At 42.7% G+C, this 20,297-nt stretch overlaps 1 protein-coding gene across 2 annotated transcripts in view; it reads left to right on the top strand.

Annotated features, from left to right (window-relative positions):
• Positions 1–4,806: 4,806 nt before the first annotated feature.
• LOC108718411 (NAD kinase 2, mitochondrial) overlaps positions 4,807–20,297 on the top strand; it is a 36,038-nt gene continuing 20,547 nt past the window's right edge. Inside the window, exons 1-3 of one of the 2 annotated variants that reach the window (XM_018266379.2) lie at positions 4,807–5,171; positions 16,685–16,773; positions 19,931–20,019. In XM_018266379.2, the coding sequence (XP_018121868.1) occupies positions 4,962–5,171; positions 16,685–16,773; positions 19,931–20,019 (388 nt within the window). In that variant the 5' untranslated portion in view covers positions 4,807–4,961. The remainder of the gene's footprint in view (positions 5,172–16,684; positions 16,774–19,930; positions 20,020–20,297) is intronic. The other variant, XM_018266386.2, reaches the window with a different exon arrangement.

Genomic DNA, 20,297 nt, shown 5'->3' with positions numbered 1-20,297 from the left:
TAAATCTTGGCCTGGCACTACATGAGAGCTGACCTCTGTATTAGAAAAGTGCAGCATGAAAACTAAAGCTATTGCAATCGCCCGCTTCATCATTTACACTTTAGAATACTTTAGGGTATTTCGCACACCCTGTACAAAAAAATAATGCCGTCATAGTTCCACTTAAGAGTCAACTTTTCATGGATACGGGCTTGTGAGGACTAATGTGTGCTTATTTGTAAACTTTTTATATCTAATCGAATGTATATTTTTGAGACATTTTGGCATGTGTTCTTATTTTAAATGTCATAATGGTAGTTAAGTTATATATATATATAAGTAAATAAATAAAATCCAGATAATCTATTTTTAAAACAGGTTCTATCTGATTGTTTGTAACAGTGTGTCATCTCACACGTGCATTCATACACATATACAGTAATTACTCATCACTTTTTTTATTGCCTCTGTGGATTTTTCCATTCCTGGCACTGCATTAGCATCATCAGGTGCTTTGTGGATGTGCTTGCCAAATATATAAACCGCCTAATGCGATCTTGCCTTTCATATCTCTGACAGTATATTGTCAAAATAGAGAACCTGCCCAGCTATCCATCATTCCTAAAAACACACACACACACCCAGGTGCTGTGTCAAGGTTGAGTAATAGACTGTAGCGGCATGCACTCTGGTTCTTTAAAATTAAATTTTTGTTCAACTTAAGGTGGCCATACATGGATAGATCCGCTCGTTTGGCGATGTCGCCAAACGAGCGGATCTCCCTCCGATATGCCCACCTTGAGGTGGGCAATATCGGGCAGATCCGATCGTGGGCCCTAGGGCCCAACGATCGGATCCTAGCATTCGGTAAACGGGCGGTCAGATCGCGGGACCGCATCAACGATCAGATGCGGCCGCGATCCGACGGGATTTTCTGTCCCATCCGATCGAGATCTGGCCGACTTTCGGCCAGATCTCGATCGGGGAAGCCCGTCGGGGGCCCCCATACACGGGCCAATAAGCTGCCGACACAGTCTGTCGGCAGCTTTTATCGGCCCGTGTATGGCCACCTTTAGATGATACATATTAGAAGCATCAACGTTTCGGTCCATTGTCTAGGACATTTGTCAAGATGCACTACCGTATTTAAAATCTGACCAATTATAAAGGTTTAAAACTCCCGCCTTGTTAGTGACATCACACACTATTATGTTGTTAAGTGTATATTGAGCAATAACAAAAGGCTACATGGCGGTAGTGAAATGTTATCTATACAATCCACTATAATAGAAAAAATAAGGATACAAAAACATTTATAAACATTTAGGAAGAAAACAGCTGTATGAGCAATACTCATTGAGACCTTTAGGAGATAAAGTTTTAAGCGTTTTTATCCAAAAGGTTTCACGTTGTAGAAGGAGTCGAGATCTATCTCCATCCCTTCTAGGCATCGGTATGTGATCAATAGCCATAAACTTAAAAGTCGGTAACTGGTGTCCCACTTCCAAGAAAAGTTTGGCAACTGGTTTGGTGGTTTTTTGGTCCCTAAAGGCAGTTTTAATCGCTGATCTATGAGCATCAATTCGAAGCCTCGGCATTAAGTCTGTTTTGCCCACATATGAAAGCCCACATGGGCATGTAATTAAGTATACCACATGTGTCGTGGTGCATGTCATGTGATGGCGAATTTTATAACTATGGCCAAAACTAGTGCCCAATGTCATTGATTACATGACAGGCACGATGGACACTTAAAACCCCCCGGTTTATTGGAGGGGGACCAAGAGGTAACCGTTTGACTCTTTTTGTAGCAGTGAACAGGATCGCTTAATACCAAAAGCTCACGGAGGTTTTGTCCACACTGGAAGCCCATCATGCCCATCATGCAAGCCCAAGTGGATCAGGACAAAGGCGACCCAGTGCTTTTATGATTAAAGGCTTGGTTAAGAGGACAAGTTAATTAAGCATGTTGACATTATAAGTGGGCTTTTTTTATGAATACGAGTGTTTAGCTGGTATTCAGAAGTTTTAAGTCTCGCTTTCTGTAGTGCATCATCCAGTAATTTGATATCATAGCAGCGGTGTATGAATCATTCCCTCATCTGTGTCAGTTGTGTTTCACATGTAATTGGATTTGAGTTGTTCCTAAGAACTCTACAGAATTGTGACACAGGTAAGGAGCATTTCAATGCTGGTGCGTGACAACTGGTGGCGTGTAACAAAGTATTTCGATCTGTGGTGAATATTCCACACAGGTATCATGTAAATATAGCTGTAAATCTAAAAATTCAAGTTCAGTGCCACATTTGGCAGTGAATTTAACGGTCTCAGAGATATTATTGATTTCATCGATCATCTGCATAAAGCTAGATTTGTCACCTTTCCATATAAGTACAATGTCATCAATGAGTCGTTTGTACAACATGATTGTAAGGACTTACCCTGGTGGTCTAGTGGGCAGCGGGGTCCACCGCAGCTCCTTCTTCCTCAAGTGCCAGTTCCCCTATGGTGCGCGAGCGGCACGCTTCCTGGTTTATGCGCCGGCATGATGACGTCACGCGCAATGGCGCGAAATTTAAACAGTATAAAAGGGGATTTCAAGTATCAGCATGCTGCCCGTTGTTAGGTTCTATTTAGAAAAAGTTCCTGGGTGTTTATTCTTGTGAAACCTATCTGATCTACTGTATTTGACCTTGCCTGCCTTGACTATCCTGATCCTCTCCAATCCTGATACTGCCTGTTTGTGACTACGCTGACTTCTCCAATCCAACCTTTTGCCTGTATACTGACTATTCTAAGCTCTCCTATCCTGATTCCGGCCTGTCTGACGATTCTCTGCTTGTGCTGGCCCGGCCTGCCTGTTCCTGGTGGTGTTCTTCCATCCAGTATCCTGGGGAGACGATCGTGCCCCTTTGCTCGTCCAGAACCATTTGCTTTGCTCCTCTCTCAAATAAGACCTGGCGGCATCTGATTAGCCGAGGGCTCCTCCCGAGGTGAAAGGCGGAGGTTAAAGGCAGAAGTGAGAGCCGAGACCAGGGAGCCTAGCTTGGGTTCTGGATATAGGGTGCGGAACGTGACAATGATATGTTGACTGTATTTCAATAAAATATGTTCTTTCTCAAGTTGATACATGAATAACTTGGCATATGAGGGCGCCATCGCCGCACCCATCGCAGTCCCAAACACCTGTTGGTAATACCTGTTTTCAAACCTAAAGTAATTGAATGTGAGACACATCTGTAATAACTCAATCACGAAACGTATAGGTGGTCCCTTGTAATTAACATCCTCAGTGAGGGATTTTTCAACCTCGATCAAGCCATCCTGGTTTGGAATACTGGTGTATAAACATTTTTTGTAAATCAATACTGGCCTTCCTTTATATTTAGATTTATTTCCCTATTAATAACATTGGGGCCAATCATCATTTTTACCTGACAGGCCAGTAAAATACTGGCCAGGTGGCAACCCTATCTGACACCCAACTGCTGCATGAAGAGAGAATGAAGAGAAACAGATGCTGGGAGAGGGATAGTGAACATAAACTTGATTATGTCAGAAACAATGCATCATTTTTAATTGATTGTATTTACAAAGTTTCTTTTTCAGTATGAGGAAACTTTTTTTTGCGATAATTCCCATTTAAAATCAGGGTTTGTAAAATTGAGGCTTCACTGTAATGAACAAACACCTTGGGTTGGTATGTTAGAAACTGTTACATTAAATATGAATTTACCTAAAACACCTCTCACATTTGTCCCCCAACCACATTATTTCTACCCACAAAGGGACCTTTCCTAACACCACATACATAGACATAATATTCCACCCCTTTGCAGGGTGGGGGAGGATAAGAGGAAGGTAGATAGAACTACAGAGAGGGAGGGGCTCGAATACATATACAATTTCAATAAATATTGGTAAAACAATTCAACCTATAGCATACCTCCCAACTATCCCTTTTTCGGAGGGACAGTCCCTCTTTTGACAGCTCAACCCGCAGTCCCTCATTTGTACTGGAAAGTCCCTCTTTTCTCTGCACTGAACAGCCAGAAAAAGAAACAAAGTTTCTCATTCAATTCGCTTTTAGCAGAGAGCCCAGAACAGCTAACAGGTGCAAATAAGATACTTTGTAACAATTTTGAGACACAAAAACACAGTTTAGATAAGGAGAAATATTTTCAAACTTTCATAACCTGGCAAATTTTGTAAAACAAACATGGTAATTAGGGGGTGTGGCCACAGAAAGGGGTGTGGTCAAAAAATGCTGCGCTACATGCGGAAAAATTTTTTTTGTCCCTCTTTTTACTTCCAAAATGTTGGGAGGTATGCTATAGTTATTCTGGTGGCCAGTAGATCTTTGCCCCAAAATTGTCTGAAATTTATGAAAGTCGCCGGAAAATGCGAGAATACTGAGCCCAAAATCTGGTATTTCCCAGCTTTTACACAAGTCAGTCCCATTGCATGCAATTGTTAAGCAAAAACTATAGTACCCAACATGCATTGGGAGACGCAGGCCTGACACATTGGGGCAAGAAAAAAATTTGTCTGGTTTCCAAAGTAAAGACCAGCCAAAGGCCCAAAGAGTAGGCCAAATCCGTACCTTGCCTAGTTTGTACTTTCAAAACCCGCCTGGACTTTAAATTAGTAGCCCAATCAGCCAACCAGCCAACCTGACATATTCTAATGCCTAAAAATTGAGTGTTTTGAAAAGTGATGTTTACATCACGTGGGACTGTACTGCTCCTTTTGTCTACACAGAGCCAATCACAAGCTGCCGCTTTACGCACCCCGCAGCTCACGCCCACTTTCCTAGCGTGCTGTCAGAGAATGGTGTACGTGCGCGCGCAAACCGGAAGTGTGCTTGGAAACAGGTGCCCAGATTTGTCCCACACTGCGGGAACTTTTTAGCACTGGGTTTTCAGGCGGGAGCGCGAAGGACTCGTTAGGGCTGCGGGCTCTTTTTTTCCCTCTTAACAACCATGAGCCTGCGCCTCCTGTGCTCCGTTTGCGGTGGTTCGGCTCTACGGGTCCCGCGTGGAGTAAGTTGTCGCCGGGCGTTCTCGGGGGCAGGCTCTACTGAGGGCTTCCGTCCGTCTAAGGTGGCTGTGGTGACCAAGACAACGCGCTATGAGTTCGAGCAGCAGCGGTATCGTTCCACGGGGCTCAGTGAGGAAGAGCTGAGGGACTTGGTGAGTTTGAAAGTCAATAGGGTGACAGGTGGGCTTCCAGTCTTGTCGCAGCGGTATGTCCAATGTCAGTCTCTTAAACGGGTTGTTCACTTGTTAGAATGATGTAGAGAGGGATATTCGGAGACAATTTGCCTTTGGTTTTCATTTTTTATTATTTGCGGTTTTTGAGTTATTTAGCTTTTTATTCAGCAGCTCTCCAGTTTGTAATTTCAGCAATCTGGTTGCTAGGGTCCAAATTACCCTAGCAACCATGCGTTGATTTGCATAAGAGACTGGAATATGAATCGGAGAGGATCTGAATAAAAAGTAGCAATAACAATACATTCGTAGCCTTACAGAGTGTTTTTTTTAGATGGGGTCAGTGATCCCCAATTGAGAGTCAGAAGTGGCAAATACTTCAAAAACTATGAATAAAGTGAAGACCAATTGAAAGTTTGATTAGAATTAGCCATTGTATAACTTTCTAAAAGTAAACATTAGGGCAGAGACACACGTGGCGATTCGGGGAGATTAGTCGCCCAGCGACAAATCTCCTTTTCTTAGGGCGAATAATCTCCCCAAACTGCCTTCCCGCTGACTAGAATCTAAATCGCCGGCGGGATGGCACTCGGAGCACTTCGTTTTCTTAAGTCGCCCGAAGTTTCCTCGAGAGGCAATTTCGGAAAACTAAATGATCCGAGTGCCATTCCGCTTGCGATTTAGATTGTAGCCGGCGGGAAGGCAATTCGGGGAGATTAGTCGCCCAAAGAAAAGGCGATCTGTTGCCGGGCGACTAATCTCCCCGAATCTCCATGTGTGTCTCTGCCCTAAAGGTGAACCGCCCCTTTAAACACAACTCCCACATCCCCACCCCTTCTATTGAGTGTATTGATATTCACTGGTTGAATGTGTGTGAAATCCGTTAGTCAGGGCTCATTATTATGTTAGTTTTGTTAGGGCAGAGATGATGTGTGTCCCAGAGTCCTACTTTTTAAGGGGCCCCTTGTGTGAAATGTGATTTTGTAGCAGCAATTTGATGCGTGTATTACATAGAGCAGGCTCTGGCACTCTCCAGCTGTTCTATAAGTACAGCTCTCAGGATCTCAAAGCCTGACAGAGGCATTCTGGGAGTTGTAGGCCTGGCACTTTCCAGCTTTTGTATAAGTGCAGCTCTCAGGATCTCAAAGGCTGACGGAGGCATTCTGGGAGTTGTAGGCCTGGCACTATCCAGCTGTTCTATAAGTACAGCTCTCTGGATCTCAAAGCTGGCAGAGGCATTCTGGGAGTTGTAGGCCTGGCACTCTCCAGCTGTTATATAAGTACAGCTCTCTGGATCTCAAAGCTGACAGAGGCATTCTGGGAGTTGTAGGCCTGGCACTCTCCAGCTGTTGTATAAGTGCAGCTGTCAGGATCTCAAAGGCTGACAGAGGCATTCTGGGAGTTGTAGGCCTGGCACTCTCCAGGTGTTGTATAAGTGCAACTGTCGGGATCTCAAAGACTGACAGAGGCATTCTGGGAGTTGTAGGCGTACAACTGCTAAAATGTGACTTGGTTGACATTACTGGGTTCCTGTCTACCTGCAACAGTCCCTTGATCCTTTAATTCCAATGCTGATGTGTATACAGCAACCTCGGGCACTTCTAAAGTAGGGTGGCATCCTTACCCCCTTGAAAGGGATATTGTATTTGTATTATTTCCCTGATTTATAATGCCCTTTAATTTTTACACAAGCTTTAAAAGTGTTTTCAAATAATCTCCTTATCTCTCCTCCTCGCATTGTTGAGGCTGCCACGTACATTCCAAGCAGCAGTGTTTTCAGATAAGGCCAGTGTCTTGCCAGGCGATATTACATAGTAACATAGTAAGTTAGGTTCAACCTTTTAACTTTTTTTAACCTGCTAGTTGATACAGAGGAAGGCTAAAAACCCCATTTGAAGCCTCTCCAGTTTGCCTCAAGAAGGGGAAAAAATTCCTTCCTGACTCCAAAATGACAATCGGACCAGCCCCTGGATCAACCATCCGAGAAAATGCCTTGTGTAATACTAGCCTAACAATCATTGTTTGACTGGCTGGACTGCGATACTGGCAGTATATTATATAGTGAATAAAGTACCCCCTCTTGTAAAATATAGGGATATTATAAGTTACCGAGGAGTATAATGACCATATAAAAACACGAGGCCGAAGGCCGAGTGTTTTTATACAGGTCATGGAACTCCGAGGTAACTTCTAATATCCTCATATTTTGCAACTGGGGGTACTTTATTTATTATAATACACAAATTTCAATGAACCATGTGACAGAAATGACATCAGAACTCACCGTTTATAACTGATGACATCAGAACTCACCGTTTATAAGGATATAATTTACAGGATATTCATGGCTTTTGTGTATTATAAACTTTTAGTACGATGTAAAGAATGATATTCTGAGACAATTTGCAATTGTTTTTCATTTTTTATTATTTGTGATTTTTAAATTATTTGGCTTTTTATTCAGCAGCTCTGCGGTTTGCAATTTCAGCAATCTGGTTGCTAGGGTCCAAACTACCCTAGCAACCATGCATTGATTTGAATAAGAAACTCGAATATGCATAGGAGAGGACTGAATAGAAAGATGAGTAATACAAAGTAGCAACAATATATAGGGGTCAGTTGTCAATTGACACTTGAGCATGTGTGGGTATATCTTGTTTATAGCTATTATTGTTTTAAAAGATTTTTAAAAAATAAATGTGTGGAGAGATGTGTGCAATTAGACATGTGATACTCTGAGAAAGTGTCATGGGGCACGAAACGCATCAGTAGTAAGCATGATGCACTGGATGATGGTTTCTAAATTATTTGCCTTCTTCTTCTGACTCTTTCCAGCTTTCAAATGGGGGTCACTGACCCCATCTCAGAATTAAATGCTCTGTAAGACTACAAAGTTATTGTTATTGCTACTTTATATTACTCATCTTTCTATTCAGGCCTCTCTTATTCATATTCCAGTCTCTTATTCAGATCAATGTATGTCAGGATAATTTGCACCCTAACACTCCCGATGAAATTGCAAACTGGAGAGCTGCTGATTAAAAAGCTAAATAACTCAAAAACCACAAATAATAAAAAATTAAAACCAATTGCAAATTGTCTACGAATATCTCTCTCTACATCATGCAAAAAGTTAATTTAAAGGTGACCATCCCTTTACTAGAAAATCATGTAAACATTAAATAAACCCAATAGGCTGGTTTTGCTTCCAATAAGGATTAATTATATCTTAGTTGGGATCAGTGACCCCTGTTTGAAAGCTGGAAAGAGTTAGAAGAAGAAAGACAAATAATTTAGAAAACTATAAAAAAAATAAAAATAATGAAGACCAATTGAAAATGTGCTTAAAATTGGACAGTCTATAATACATTAAAAGTTAACTTGAAGGTGAACCACCCCTTTAATCTTACCCAATTTATTTTAAAAGTGGAATTGCTTCCAAGCATTCAGTGCAGTTACATACAACTGGAAAACACCCATGGCTGCATTTTTAGGCAAGACACGGTTGTTTCTAGGCTTCATGGGGTGCAGCCTCTTCCTATTCAAGGTGAATGGGAGGGTTGGTTTCATGTACACAATTTTAGCTATTGCAGTTTGTGACATTAAAGATTTTAAGAGTTTTAAAGGACAAGGAACACATGATCCATTGGTGCTCTTTTAAATGCACAGTTCGGTGTAAAAATAAAAACTGGGTAAATAGATAGTCTGTGCAAAATAAAAAATGTTTTCAATATAGTTTACCAAAAATATAATGTATAAAGGCTGGCATGGCTGGATGTGTAACATAATAGCCAGAACACTACTTCCTGCTTTTCAGCTCTCTTGGTATACACTGATTGGTTACCAGGCAGTAACCAATCAGTGACTTGAGGGGGGGGGGCACATGGGTCATAACTGTTGCTTTTGAATCTGAGCTGAATGCTGAGGATCAATTACAAACTCACTGAACAGTTATGTCCCATGTAGCCCCCCCCCATGTCGCTGACTAACTCAGAGTTAGAGAGCTGAAAAGCAGGAAGTAGTGTTCTGGCTATTATGTTACACATCCAGTCACTCCATCCTTTATACATTACATTTTTTTTTTTACAGTATTATTATTAAAAACATTTTTTATTTTGCACAGCCTATTTATATGGTTTTTATTTTTACACTGAACTGTTCCTTTAAGGAAAAAATCGTCAGCTATACACTCATGCGAGGTAGGGTACGATTTTGGATTTTACTGTACTGCGTACTCGCGAGTCAAGGATTGGGAAAGATAAGTAAGATGGTGGCGCTACATTAGTTTTCTTTTCCCCTCTCTGAGCCGCTGCACATTTTCAAAAAGGGAAAAAACATTGGAGCCATTGGATTTCCTGCAGGGCTTCTAGGGATATTGGCACTGCTCAGTGAATAAGGTTTTCCTTGTCCTTTATTTCCACTGAAAATTGTTTCACTCTTTTTGTATAAGCCTGTGTACATTATAAAGACTATGCGAAAAATAATGGAGTTCAATAGACTTTTGCAGCTTCACCTTCCTTTCGTTTTGTGGATGAGGAGGTGGAGCTAACTGCTCCCTCTAATGGGGATTCATATGAGCCATGTGTAGGACAAGCCTGGCTGTACAGAGGTCACACACAGATTAGTACTTGAATCCAGCATGGCCTCTCTTAAAGGGGCAGTTCATATTCAGTGAGGTGTAGTCAGAAGCACATTTTTTCAATTATACTTGCATTTTATAAATTACTTTTTTTATTTTATTTTTTACTCTGCAGCTCTGTGCTTTGGTTGGTAATGTATAACCATTCAGCAGATTAGAAGTGAAAAGGCTTGAACAGAAAGCTTTAAAGGGGACCTGTCACCCTAAGAAATAATTCCAAATTATTTTCTCATGTTAGTTGTGCAAAATAAACTTTACTTACACTTTATATTTATTTAAATGTTGTTTCCTTCACTCTTGGAATTCCACAATCACAGCAAGCTGACAGGAGCCATTTTGTAGACACTGTTATTAAGACACCCCAAAATCTTGTGTATGCACAGGAATGGGGGGTCTCATGTCCATGCACAATGCCCTACATAATTAAAGAACCTGAGCAGGGAAGGGGAAATGTGAGTAGGGCAGTGACATGTAGGAAGTGTTGAATGGAAAGTGAAAGTAATTGATTGATTACTGATATTTGATTGACAGCTCAGCTATTTAAAAGATGACTTCCTGGTTGCTGGGGTCCTGCATCGGGTTTTGGGGAAAAAAAAGTCCCCAATTCCTTGGCTGTGTGGGCAGTCCACAGGTAACACAGCTGGGCACCCAACAAAGGTGTGGGCTTGATCCCTCCAACCCACCCTTGTGGTTCTTCCAGTTTTTACATTTTTTGTGGAAGATTCGGCACCAGAGCAACATCGCCTCCGGGCAAATGCGACGTCACTTCCTGCCAAATGTGACGTCACTTCCAGTTTTGCATGTCCTCCTGGTTGAAAGGTTAGTTGGCCTATTGCGGCTCAGGTTGGGTAGCAGGAAAATGCGGGTCAAATTGTAGGATAGGGTACGGGTTTCAAAAAATGGACCCACGCAGGAAAGCAACAGCTCCCAGAATGCCAAATATTCATTGTTTTATTAAAGTTGCTAAAATAGGTAAATCTATGGCAGGTATGACATTTATTTTCCCTTAGGACCGCTCCAAGAATCCCAAAGATTAATTGTTTTCAGTACAATTACCTTTAACATGCGTATTCCTTGTGACTTCTGGTTTAGATTCTTGTAGGCAACTTGTGCAACATCAGGGATGTGGAAATTGAGGTTTTTGGAACACTGACGTGGCAGTCAGCCATTAGTCCTTTTGTATTTCAGTCAGAGTGTTGCTTTATATAGCTGTTTATAACCTTTGCCTTGATTTGTAGCTAATAGTTATCAGTTAGAAGTGTGTCCATCAGTTTTGAGCAAGGCCTGTATTGAGGGCAATAGCCTTCTGGACTCATATATGCAGCCCAAATGTTATTTTAGTGCAGTAGATAGTAGTTGTAGGTTACCATTTTTTTAATTTTTTTCTGTCTTATACAGGTATGGGACCTGTTTTCTAGAATGCCTGGGCCTTGGTGTTTTCCGGATAACGGATCTTTCCATAATTTGGATCTTTATCCCTTAAAGGAGAATTCAATCTGTTCGTAAAAAAACCTGTACCCCCCCCCAGGTAGACCCTCTTCCCCCAGGCTAACTACCCCCCCCCCCGGGAAATACCCCATACTCCATACTTACCCCTAGCCGCACTTTCTTCCAGCGGAGTTGCACGCATCCATCTTCCTCGATCTCGAAGATGACTGAGAGATCAGCAATTTCTGTGTCATTTCGCGCATGCGCAGTTGTCACGAACCGGCAAACTGCTCCAACTGCGCATGTGCAGAAATACTGATCTCTCAGTCAGCTTACAGAGATCGCGGAAGATGGAGGCGTGGAACTCAGGTGGAAGAATCTGCGCCGAGGGGTAAGTATGGAGTATGGGGCATCTCCTCGGGGGGGGGGGGTAGTTAGCTTGGGGGGAGGGGGTCTACCTGGGTTGGGGGGTACGGGTTTTTTACGAACAGGTTGAATTCCCCTTTAAATCTACTAGAAAATCAAGTAAACATTAAATAAACCCAATAGGCTGGCTTTGCTTCCAATAAGGATTAATTATATCTTAGTTTGGATCAAGTATGAGGTACTGTTTTATTGTTACAGAGAAAAACAACATTGTTTTTAAAAATTTGGATAAAATGGAGTCTGAGAGACGGTCTTTCCGTAATTCGGAGCTTTTTGGATAATGGGTTTCCAGATAAGGGATCCCATACCTGTACTGTGATGTGATTTTCACTTAAGATGCAACAAATGCTTTATACAAAGGCTGGTAGATTCTATATTCTGCTGTGCAGGGGTAACTGATTGTGACTGGAATTAAGCACATGATTATATAGTGAATAAAGTACCCCCTATTGTAAAATATAAGGATATTATAAGTCATGGATTTTTATAGCTTGTCTACTAGAAAATATTAAATAAACCCAATAAGCTGGTTTTGCCTCCAATAAGGATTAATTATATCTTAGTTTGGATCAAGTACAAGGTACTGTCTTATTATTGCAGAGAAAAAGGAAACAATTTGGATAAAATGGAGTCATGGGGAAAGGCTTTGCCGTTATTTAGAGTTTTCCAGATAATTGGTTTCCAGATAATTGATCCGATACCTGTATTGTTGGCATACCTCCCAACTGTCCGTTTTCAGTGGCACAGTCACAATTTTGACAGCTCAACCTGCAGTCCCAGGTTTGTTAATGAAATGTCCCGACTTTCTCTTTAATCTCCTACACGGAACAGCCAAGAAAAGATACAAAGTTTCTAAGTTAATTAGCTTTTGGCAGAGAGTCCAGAAAGATACTTAGATACTTTTGTAACAATTTAAGATAAGGAGGTCTCTTGGGAAAACTTAGGCTCACAAGGGCAATTCACCTTCATTAGCCAAATCGTAATAACACAGAAATGTGTTGAAGCTTTCATAACCTGCCAAATTTTGTAAAATTTACATGATTATTAGGGGGTGTGGCCACAAAAATGGGTGTGGTCAAAACATTTCCGATGCACTCCACGCAGCAAAGCTTTTTGTCCCTCTTTCTTTTTCCAAATGTTGGGAGGTATGCATACAGTAATGTGTACACCCATGCAATAGGAGTGAAAGTGCTTTTTTGTGATCCTTTCCAGTTCTATTTTCTGCCCTCTGCTATGAACTGCCCTGATATCTGTGGTTTGTATGACACTGATAAATGTTTTCCAGCATATCAAATTATTTGCTAGTGTTATTCAATCTAGCACACACACAAATGGAAACCTATGGCTGGTTGCAGCTGCAGCTTATTCACAGAATATGTGCAGGTATAGGATCCGATATCCGGAAACCCGTTATCCAGAAAGCTCCGAATTAACCATTCTATACAAATAATCCAAATTTTTAAAAACCTTTTCCTTTTTCTCTGTAATAATAAAAATTACCTTGTAATTGATCCCCACCAAGATATAATTAATCCTTATTGCAGGCAAAACTAGCCTATTGGGTTTATTTAATGTTTACATGATTTTTGACTAGTGTATGAAGATTCAAATTACGGAAAGATCCGTTATCCGGAAAGTTCCAAGTCCCGAACATTCTGGATAACAAGTCCCATACCTGTAGCTGCTTTTGAGAAGGTCAATTCTGCACCAGTGAGTTTAGTTCATCATTCTTTGTGAAGTTTGTAAAATTATGATGGAGTGAAAAATCCTATTTAAAGGAAAACTATACCCCCAAAATGAATACTTAAGCAACAGATAGTTTATATCAAATTGAATGACATATTAAAGAATCTTACCAAACTGGAATATATATTTACATAAATACTGCCCTTTTACATCTCTTGCCTTGAACCACCATTTCGTGACTCTATCTGTGCTGCCTCAGAGATCACCTGACCAGAAATACTACAGCACTAACTATAACAGGAAGAAGTGAGGAAGCAAAAGGTAGAACTCTGTCTGTTAATTGGCTCATGTGACCTAACATGTGGTTTGTATGTGTGCACAGTGAATCTTACGATCTCGGGGGCGGCCCTTATTTTTTAAAATGGCAATTTTCTATTTATATTTACCCAATGGCACATACTACTAAAAAAGTATATTATTATGATAATGGTTAATTTACATGAAGCAGGATTTTACACATGAGCTGTTTTACTCAGTATCTTTTAATAGAGACCTACATTGTTTGAGGGGTATAGTTTTCCTTTAATGGGTTAATCTGATTCACCTTTTCAAAAACAGCTTAACCTCGTTTCACCTTAATTTATCTCATTGTTTATACGGAAAATAAGAAGGAGTGGAAAGTGGAAACTATTTGCATCAAAGTTTACAGTTGGTGTCGTAAGCACTATTTCTTTGAGACAGAATTGTATTTACTAGTCCAGTGATAAAGAGGAGATAATAGGAGAAAAAGCAATAGTTCACCATGTATAGGACCTGTTATCTGAAACCCGTTATCCAGAAAGCTCCAAATTACAGAAAGGCCATCTCCCAAATAATCATAATTTTAAATGATTTTCTTTTTCTCTGTAATAAAAACACAGTAGCTTCTACTTGACCCAATTAAGATATAATTAATTCTTATTGGAGGCAAAACCAGCCTATTGGGTTTATTTAATGTTTACATGATTTTCTAGTAGACTTAAGGTATGAAGATCCAAATTATGGAAAGATCCGTTATGCAGAAAACCCTAGGTCTGTAGCATTCTGGATAACCAGTCCCATACCTGTATGTTATACACTTGGTTAGATGAAGCACCCTACCATCGGCTACTGGATTTATCACCCAAACTGATCTCTATTCTCACTTTCTCTCTTTTTTTATTTTCTGTTCATACTCATTGTTATTCATGTTCATTTGGAAAACTTTAAATAAAAAGTAAGCGTGGTATAGAATGGGTTTTTATTACTTTATTATTCAGGCCTCATATTGTCATCTTCCAGCATCTCATTCAAACCACTGCCTGGTTGCTAGGGTAAACTGGATCATAGTAACCAGATCATTAGGTTAATTCTGGTATGTATTTGAATGGCAAAGAGTCCAGTTAATGTGCAGTTAAGCAAACTTATGTTCTAAAAGGAGTTAAGGTGGATGCAAATAGAACATAAAATGGAATTTATAAAAAAAGGTAAATATTTTGTTTTGCGGGGTTAAGACTCTTGGATATAAGACAGGAATAGTCACAGTATGGAGATAAAATTACATACAGGACTATCCAGGGTTTCAGGGCTTCTGGTATGCGGTAAATGTATATGCTGAAATAACTTGCTAGAGCTGGAGTGTGATGTTATATGCGTTAAGCGATAAAGCATGTGCTCTGTGGAAAATCACTGGTGGTTTGTCTTGAAACAAATGGGTGAAGGGCAACATTAAGCAAAATAACTGATGTGCTCTAGGGCATACCTCCCAACTGTCCCGTTTTTTCGCAGGACAGTTCCGATTTTGACAGCTAAACTGGCAGTCCCGGATTGTTACTGAAATGTCCAGACTTTCTTTTTGATCTCACTGAACAGCCAGAAAAAGATACAAAGTTTCTAGCTTTTGGCAGAGACTCCAGAAAGATACTTTTGTAACAATTTAAGATAAGGAGGTCTCTTGGGAAAACTTAGACTCACAAGGGCAATTCACCTTCATTAGCAAATTTTGTAAAAGTTGCATGGTAATTAGGGGGTGTGGCCACAAAAATGGGCATGGTCAAAATTTCTGCCGCACTCCACGTATCAGATCTTTTTGTCCCTCTTTCTATTTCCAAAATGTTGGGAGGAATGCATACAGTAATGTATACACCCATGCAATAGGAGTGAACGTGTTTTTTAGAAAGGTGGCCATAGACGTACAGATATACAGAATTTGCGTACGATATTCAGTGTGTGTATGGCCGGAGACGAGCCAAATGATATTGGCAGAAGACTTGGATATCTGTCGGTTCCTTCATTGGCCCAGGCGGAAAATTTTGATCGGGCGCCATTGAAGGCACCCGCACATCGCCCACTGTTTAAGGTGGCCATAGACGCACTGATATTGTACGAAACGAATTTTTGTACGATATTCGGTGCATGTATGGTGGGAAAAGAGCCAATATCGACAGAAGACTTGGATATTGGTCGGCTCGTCGATCGGGCTGGACGGAAAATTTAGATTGTGTGCCTTTGAATGCACCCAAAGATCATCCATTGTTAGTGCTGAATTATCAGATACAGGTAGAATTCTATTGTTTCTGTCTGCATATCTGACGATTCAGCTCTTCAAGTGTGTATTGAAACGAACGATCTTTCCTGGAAACATCTTTTCCAAGAATGATCGTAAATGATACATTTATGGCCACCTAAAGCTGTCCATACAAATGGAGATCTGCTCGTTTTGCAAGATGTGCAATATCGTGATTATCAGATAGTGGTCCCTAGGGCACAACAATCGGATTATAACGAGGATAAAACAGGTGGTCGGATCAAGGACTGCATCCACTAACCAATGCGGTCCTCAATCCGACCGGATTCTGATGCCAAGCCAATCGAAATCTGGCCAACTTTCATACAGATATGATTGGGGAAGCCCGACGGGCCCCATACACTGGGCAATAAACTGCCAACTTAATCTGTCAGAAGCTAATATCTGCCTGTTTATGGGGCCTTAGCTCTAGTTTGCCATTCCGATTCATGACTGCCTGGGAACACATTGTACCAGGCCACAATTTAACTGGGAATTTGCCCCAGTACTTTTCCAGGTGAAAGTAGATACCAGATCCAGATACAGTGGTTTTCAGATGTTTTTAAGTTCAGGTCCCTTAAATATAAGATTCCCCTGACTAATACTCAAACTTGGCTTTTTTGTGTATGTAGGCAAATAGATGCTCAACCAAAATCTGACTATAACTACACTTGGGGCAGTTACACGTTTTGGGATCCATTAATCTAATACAGTGTATCTTATTATTTCCAGCTTGCATTAAAGGGATCCAGTTACAATGGTCTTCTGCAGCGATATAATATTCACTCAGAAAATGTTGAGCATATTGTCCAGAGTCTAAGGTAAGCGATTCGATTATATATTTGCTTGTGCTGTAGATCATTTTTATCTGAGTTTCTGCCATACTGTGTCTTGCCTGGCAACACATAGTGTGGCGGGAGCAAAAGCCATACAACACTCAAAAGGATACCTTGGTTATAGGCAAGCTTTGCTTCTTTTTTTTTTTTTTTTTTTTTTTCCTGTAACCGCTCTGTAAAACACATGAGCGTAGGCTATTTTTCAGAGTGGTGTTCTTTAATGTATGTAGAGCAGCTGTACGGAGTGCTCTGCCAATACAAAATGCAGTATCATTAACATACTAAGGAACAATGCCCCTTATGAGCAAAGAATCATGCACCTTGCCATAACTAGATGTCACTAGGCCCCACAGCAAATTAATTTTAGGTCCCCCAACACATCCAGAGGTTGTCCAGTTTTACCAATATATGTTGAAATTGCTTATTAATTAGGGCCTCATGGACCCCCTTATACCTTCTGGGCCCCCTTAAACCTTCTGGGCCCCCTTAAACCTTCTGGGCCCCCTTAAACCTTCTGGGCCTCCTTACACCTCCTGGGCCCCATATACCTCCTGAGCCTTCTTGTACCTCCTGGGCCCCCTTATAGTGTACCTTCTGGGCCCCCTATACCTCTTGCCCCCCCTATACCTCTTGCCCCCCCTATACCTCTTGCCCCCCCTATACCTCTTGGGCCCTCCCTATACCTCTTGGGCCCTCCCTATACCTCTTGGGCCCCCCTATACCTCTTGGGCCCCCCCCTATACCTCTTGGGCCCCCCTTATAGTGTACCTCCTGGGCCCCCTTATAGTGTACCTCCTGGGCCCCCCTTATACCTCCTGGGCCCCCCTTATACCTCCTGGGCCCCCTTATACCTCCTGGGCCCCCCTTATACCTCCTGGGCCCCCCTTATACCTCCTGGGCCCCCCTTATACCTCCTGGGCCCCCCTTATACCTCCTGGGCCCCCTTAAAGTGTACCTCCTGTCCCCCTTAAAGTGTACCTCCTGTCCCCCTTAAAGTGTACCTCCTGTCCCCCTTAAAGTGTACCTCCTGTCCCCCTTATAGTGTACCTCCTGGGCCCCCTTATAGTGTACCTCCTGGGCCCCCTTATAGTGTACCTCCTGGGCCCCCTTATAGTGTACCTCCTGGGCCCCCTTATAGTGTAGCTCCCGGTCCCCCCTTGTAGAGTACCTCCCGGGCCCCCTTATACCTCCTGGAACCCCTTATAGCGTACCTCCTGGGGCCTCCTTATAGTGTACCTCCTGGGTCCCCCACTTATACCTCTTGGGCCCCCTTATAGTGTACCTCCTGGGCCCCCTTATAGTGTACCTCCTGGGCCCCCTTATAGTGTACCTCCTGCTTGTGCTGTAGATCATTTTTATCTGAGTTTCTGCCATACTGTGTCTTGCCTGGCAACACATAGTGTGGCGGGAGCAAAAGCCATACAACACTCAAAAGGATACCTTGGTTATAGGCAAGCTTTGCTTCTTTTTTTTTTTTTTTTTTTTTTTTCCTGTAACCGCTCTGTAAAACACATGAGCGTAGGCTATTTTTCAGAGTGGTGTTCTTTAATGTATGTAGAGCAGCTGTACGGAGTGCTCTGCCAATACAAAATGCAGTATCATTAACATACTAAGGAACAATGCCCCTTATGAGCAAAGAATCATGCACCTTGCCATAACTAGATGTCACTAGGCCCCACAGCAAATTAATTTTAGGTCCCCCAACACATCCAGAGGTTGTCCAGTTTTACCAATATATGTTGAAATTGCTTATTAATTAGGGCCTCATGGACCCCCTTATACCTTCTGGGCCCCCTTAAACCTTCTGGGCCCCCTTAAACCTTCTGGGCCCCTTAAACCTTCTGGGCCTCCTTACACCTCCTGGGCCCCATATACCTCCTGAGCCTTCTTGTACCTCCTGGGCCCCCTTATAGTGTACCTTCTGGGCCCCCCTATACCTCTTGCCCCCCCTATACCTCTTGCCCCCCCCTATACCTCTTGCCCCCCCTATACCTCTTGGGCCCTCCCTATACCTCTTGGGCCCTCCCTATACCTCTTGGGCCCCCCCTATACCTCTTGGGCCCCCCCTATACCTCTTGGGCCCCCCTTATAGTGTACCTCCTGGGCCCCCTTATAGTGTACCTCCTGGGCCCCCCTTATACCTCCTGGGCCCCCCTTATACCTCCTGGGCCCCCTTATACCTCCTGGGCCCCCCTTATACCTCCTGGGCCCCCTTATACCTCCTGGGCCCCCCTTATACCTCCTGGGCCCCCCTTATACCTCCTGGGCCCCCTTAAAGTGTACCTCCTGTCCCCCTTAAAGTGTACCTCCTGTCCCCCTTAAAGTGTACCTCCTGTCCCCCTTAAAGTGTACCTCCTGTCCCCCTTATAGTGTACCTCCTGGGCCCCCTTATAGTGTACCTCCTGGGCCCCCTTATAGTGTACCTCCTGGGCCCCCTTATAGTGTACCTCCTGGGCCCCCTTATAGTGTAGCTCCCGGTCCCCCCTTGTAGAGTACCTCCCGGGCCCCCTTATACCTCCTGGAACCCCTTATAGCGTACCTCCTGGGCCTCCTTATAGTGTACCTCCTGGGTCCCCCACTTATACCTCTTGGGCCCCCTTATAGTGTACCTCCTGGGCCCCCTTATAGTGTACCTCCTGGGCCCCCTTATAGTGTACCTCCTGGGCCCCCTTATAGTGTACCTCCTGGGCCCCCTTATAGTGTACCTCCTGGGCCCCCTTATAGTGTACCTCCTGGGCCCCCTTATAGTGTACCTCCTGGGCCCCCTTATAGTGTACCTCCTGGGTCTCCTTATAGTGTACCTCCTGGGCCCCCCTTATACCTCCTGGGCCCCCTTATAGTGTACCTCCTGCGCCCCCTTATACCTCCTGGGCCCCCTTATAGTGTACCCTCCTTATAGTGTACCTCCTGGGCCCATTTATACCTTCTGGGCCCCCTTATAGTGTTCCCCCTAGGGTCCCCTTATACCTCCTGGGACCGCTTATAGTGTACCTTCTGGGCCCCCTGCAGCTGCATGGTCTGCTTCCTCTGTTGTTACGCCCCTGATGGTGGACAAGGGCAGACTATTTCCTTGGTTTAATAGAACAACTTCTAAAAAGGCATCAATCTGGTGTGTAACTAACTTTTTTTATTTTTAACTCAGGAAAGAAGGGGCAGACGTTCGACTTGTGAAAAGAAGAGACTATGACGAGGAGACGGTACGATGGGCTGATGCCATTATATCAGCAGGAGGTAGAAAGTGGTCTTTGGCTCTTACATTGTAATCGTAACTTAGAACAAATACAGCTCCCTACACAAGTTTATACAGGGAAAGGTCAGGCCTATTATTTGTAAGCTCGAAAGTGACTTGAATGTGTTACTGACTGCGCTCAGGCTACATTGTTTCGCTTTCACAAGGAGCTTTGGTTCAGTTCCAATCAACTTTTTTTTTTCTGGGCTTGGTTGAAACACCTTCCTGGAGTCTAAATACTCCGTAGCTGGGGTAGGTCCGTGCTAGTATTAATGATTTT

This window comes from Xenopus laevis, chromosome 1L (genome assembly GCF_017654675.1).
Source record: "Xenopus laevis strain J_2021 chromosome 1L, Xenopus_laevis_v10.1, whole genome shotgun sequence".
NCBI lineage: Eukaryota > Metazoa > Chordata > Amphibia > Anura > Pipidae > Xenopus > Xenopus laevis.
This window is presented reverse-complemented; position numbering and strand designations above follow the sequence as displayed.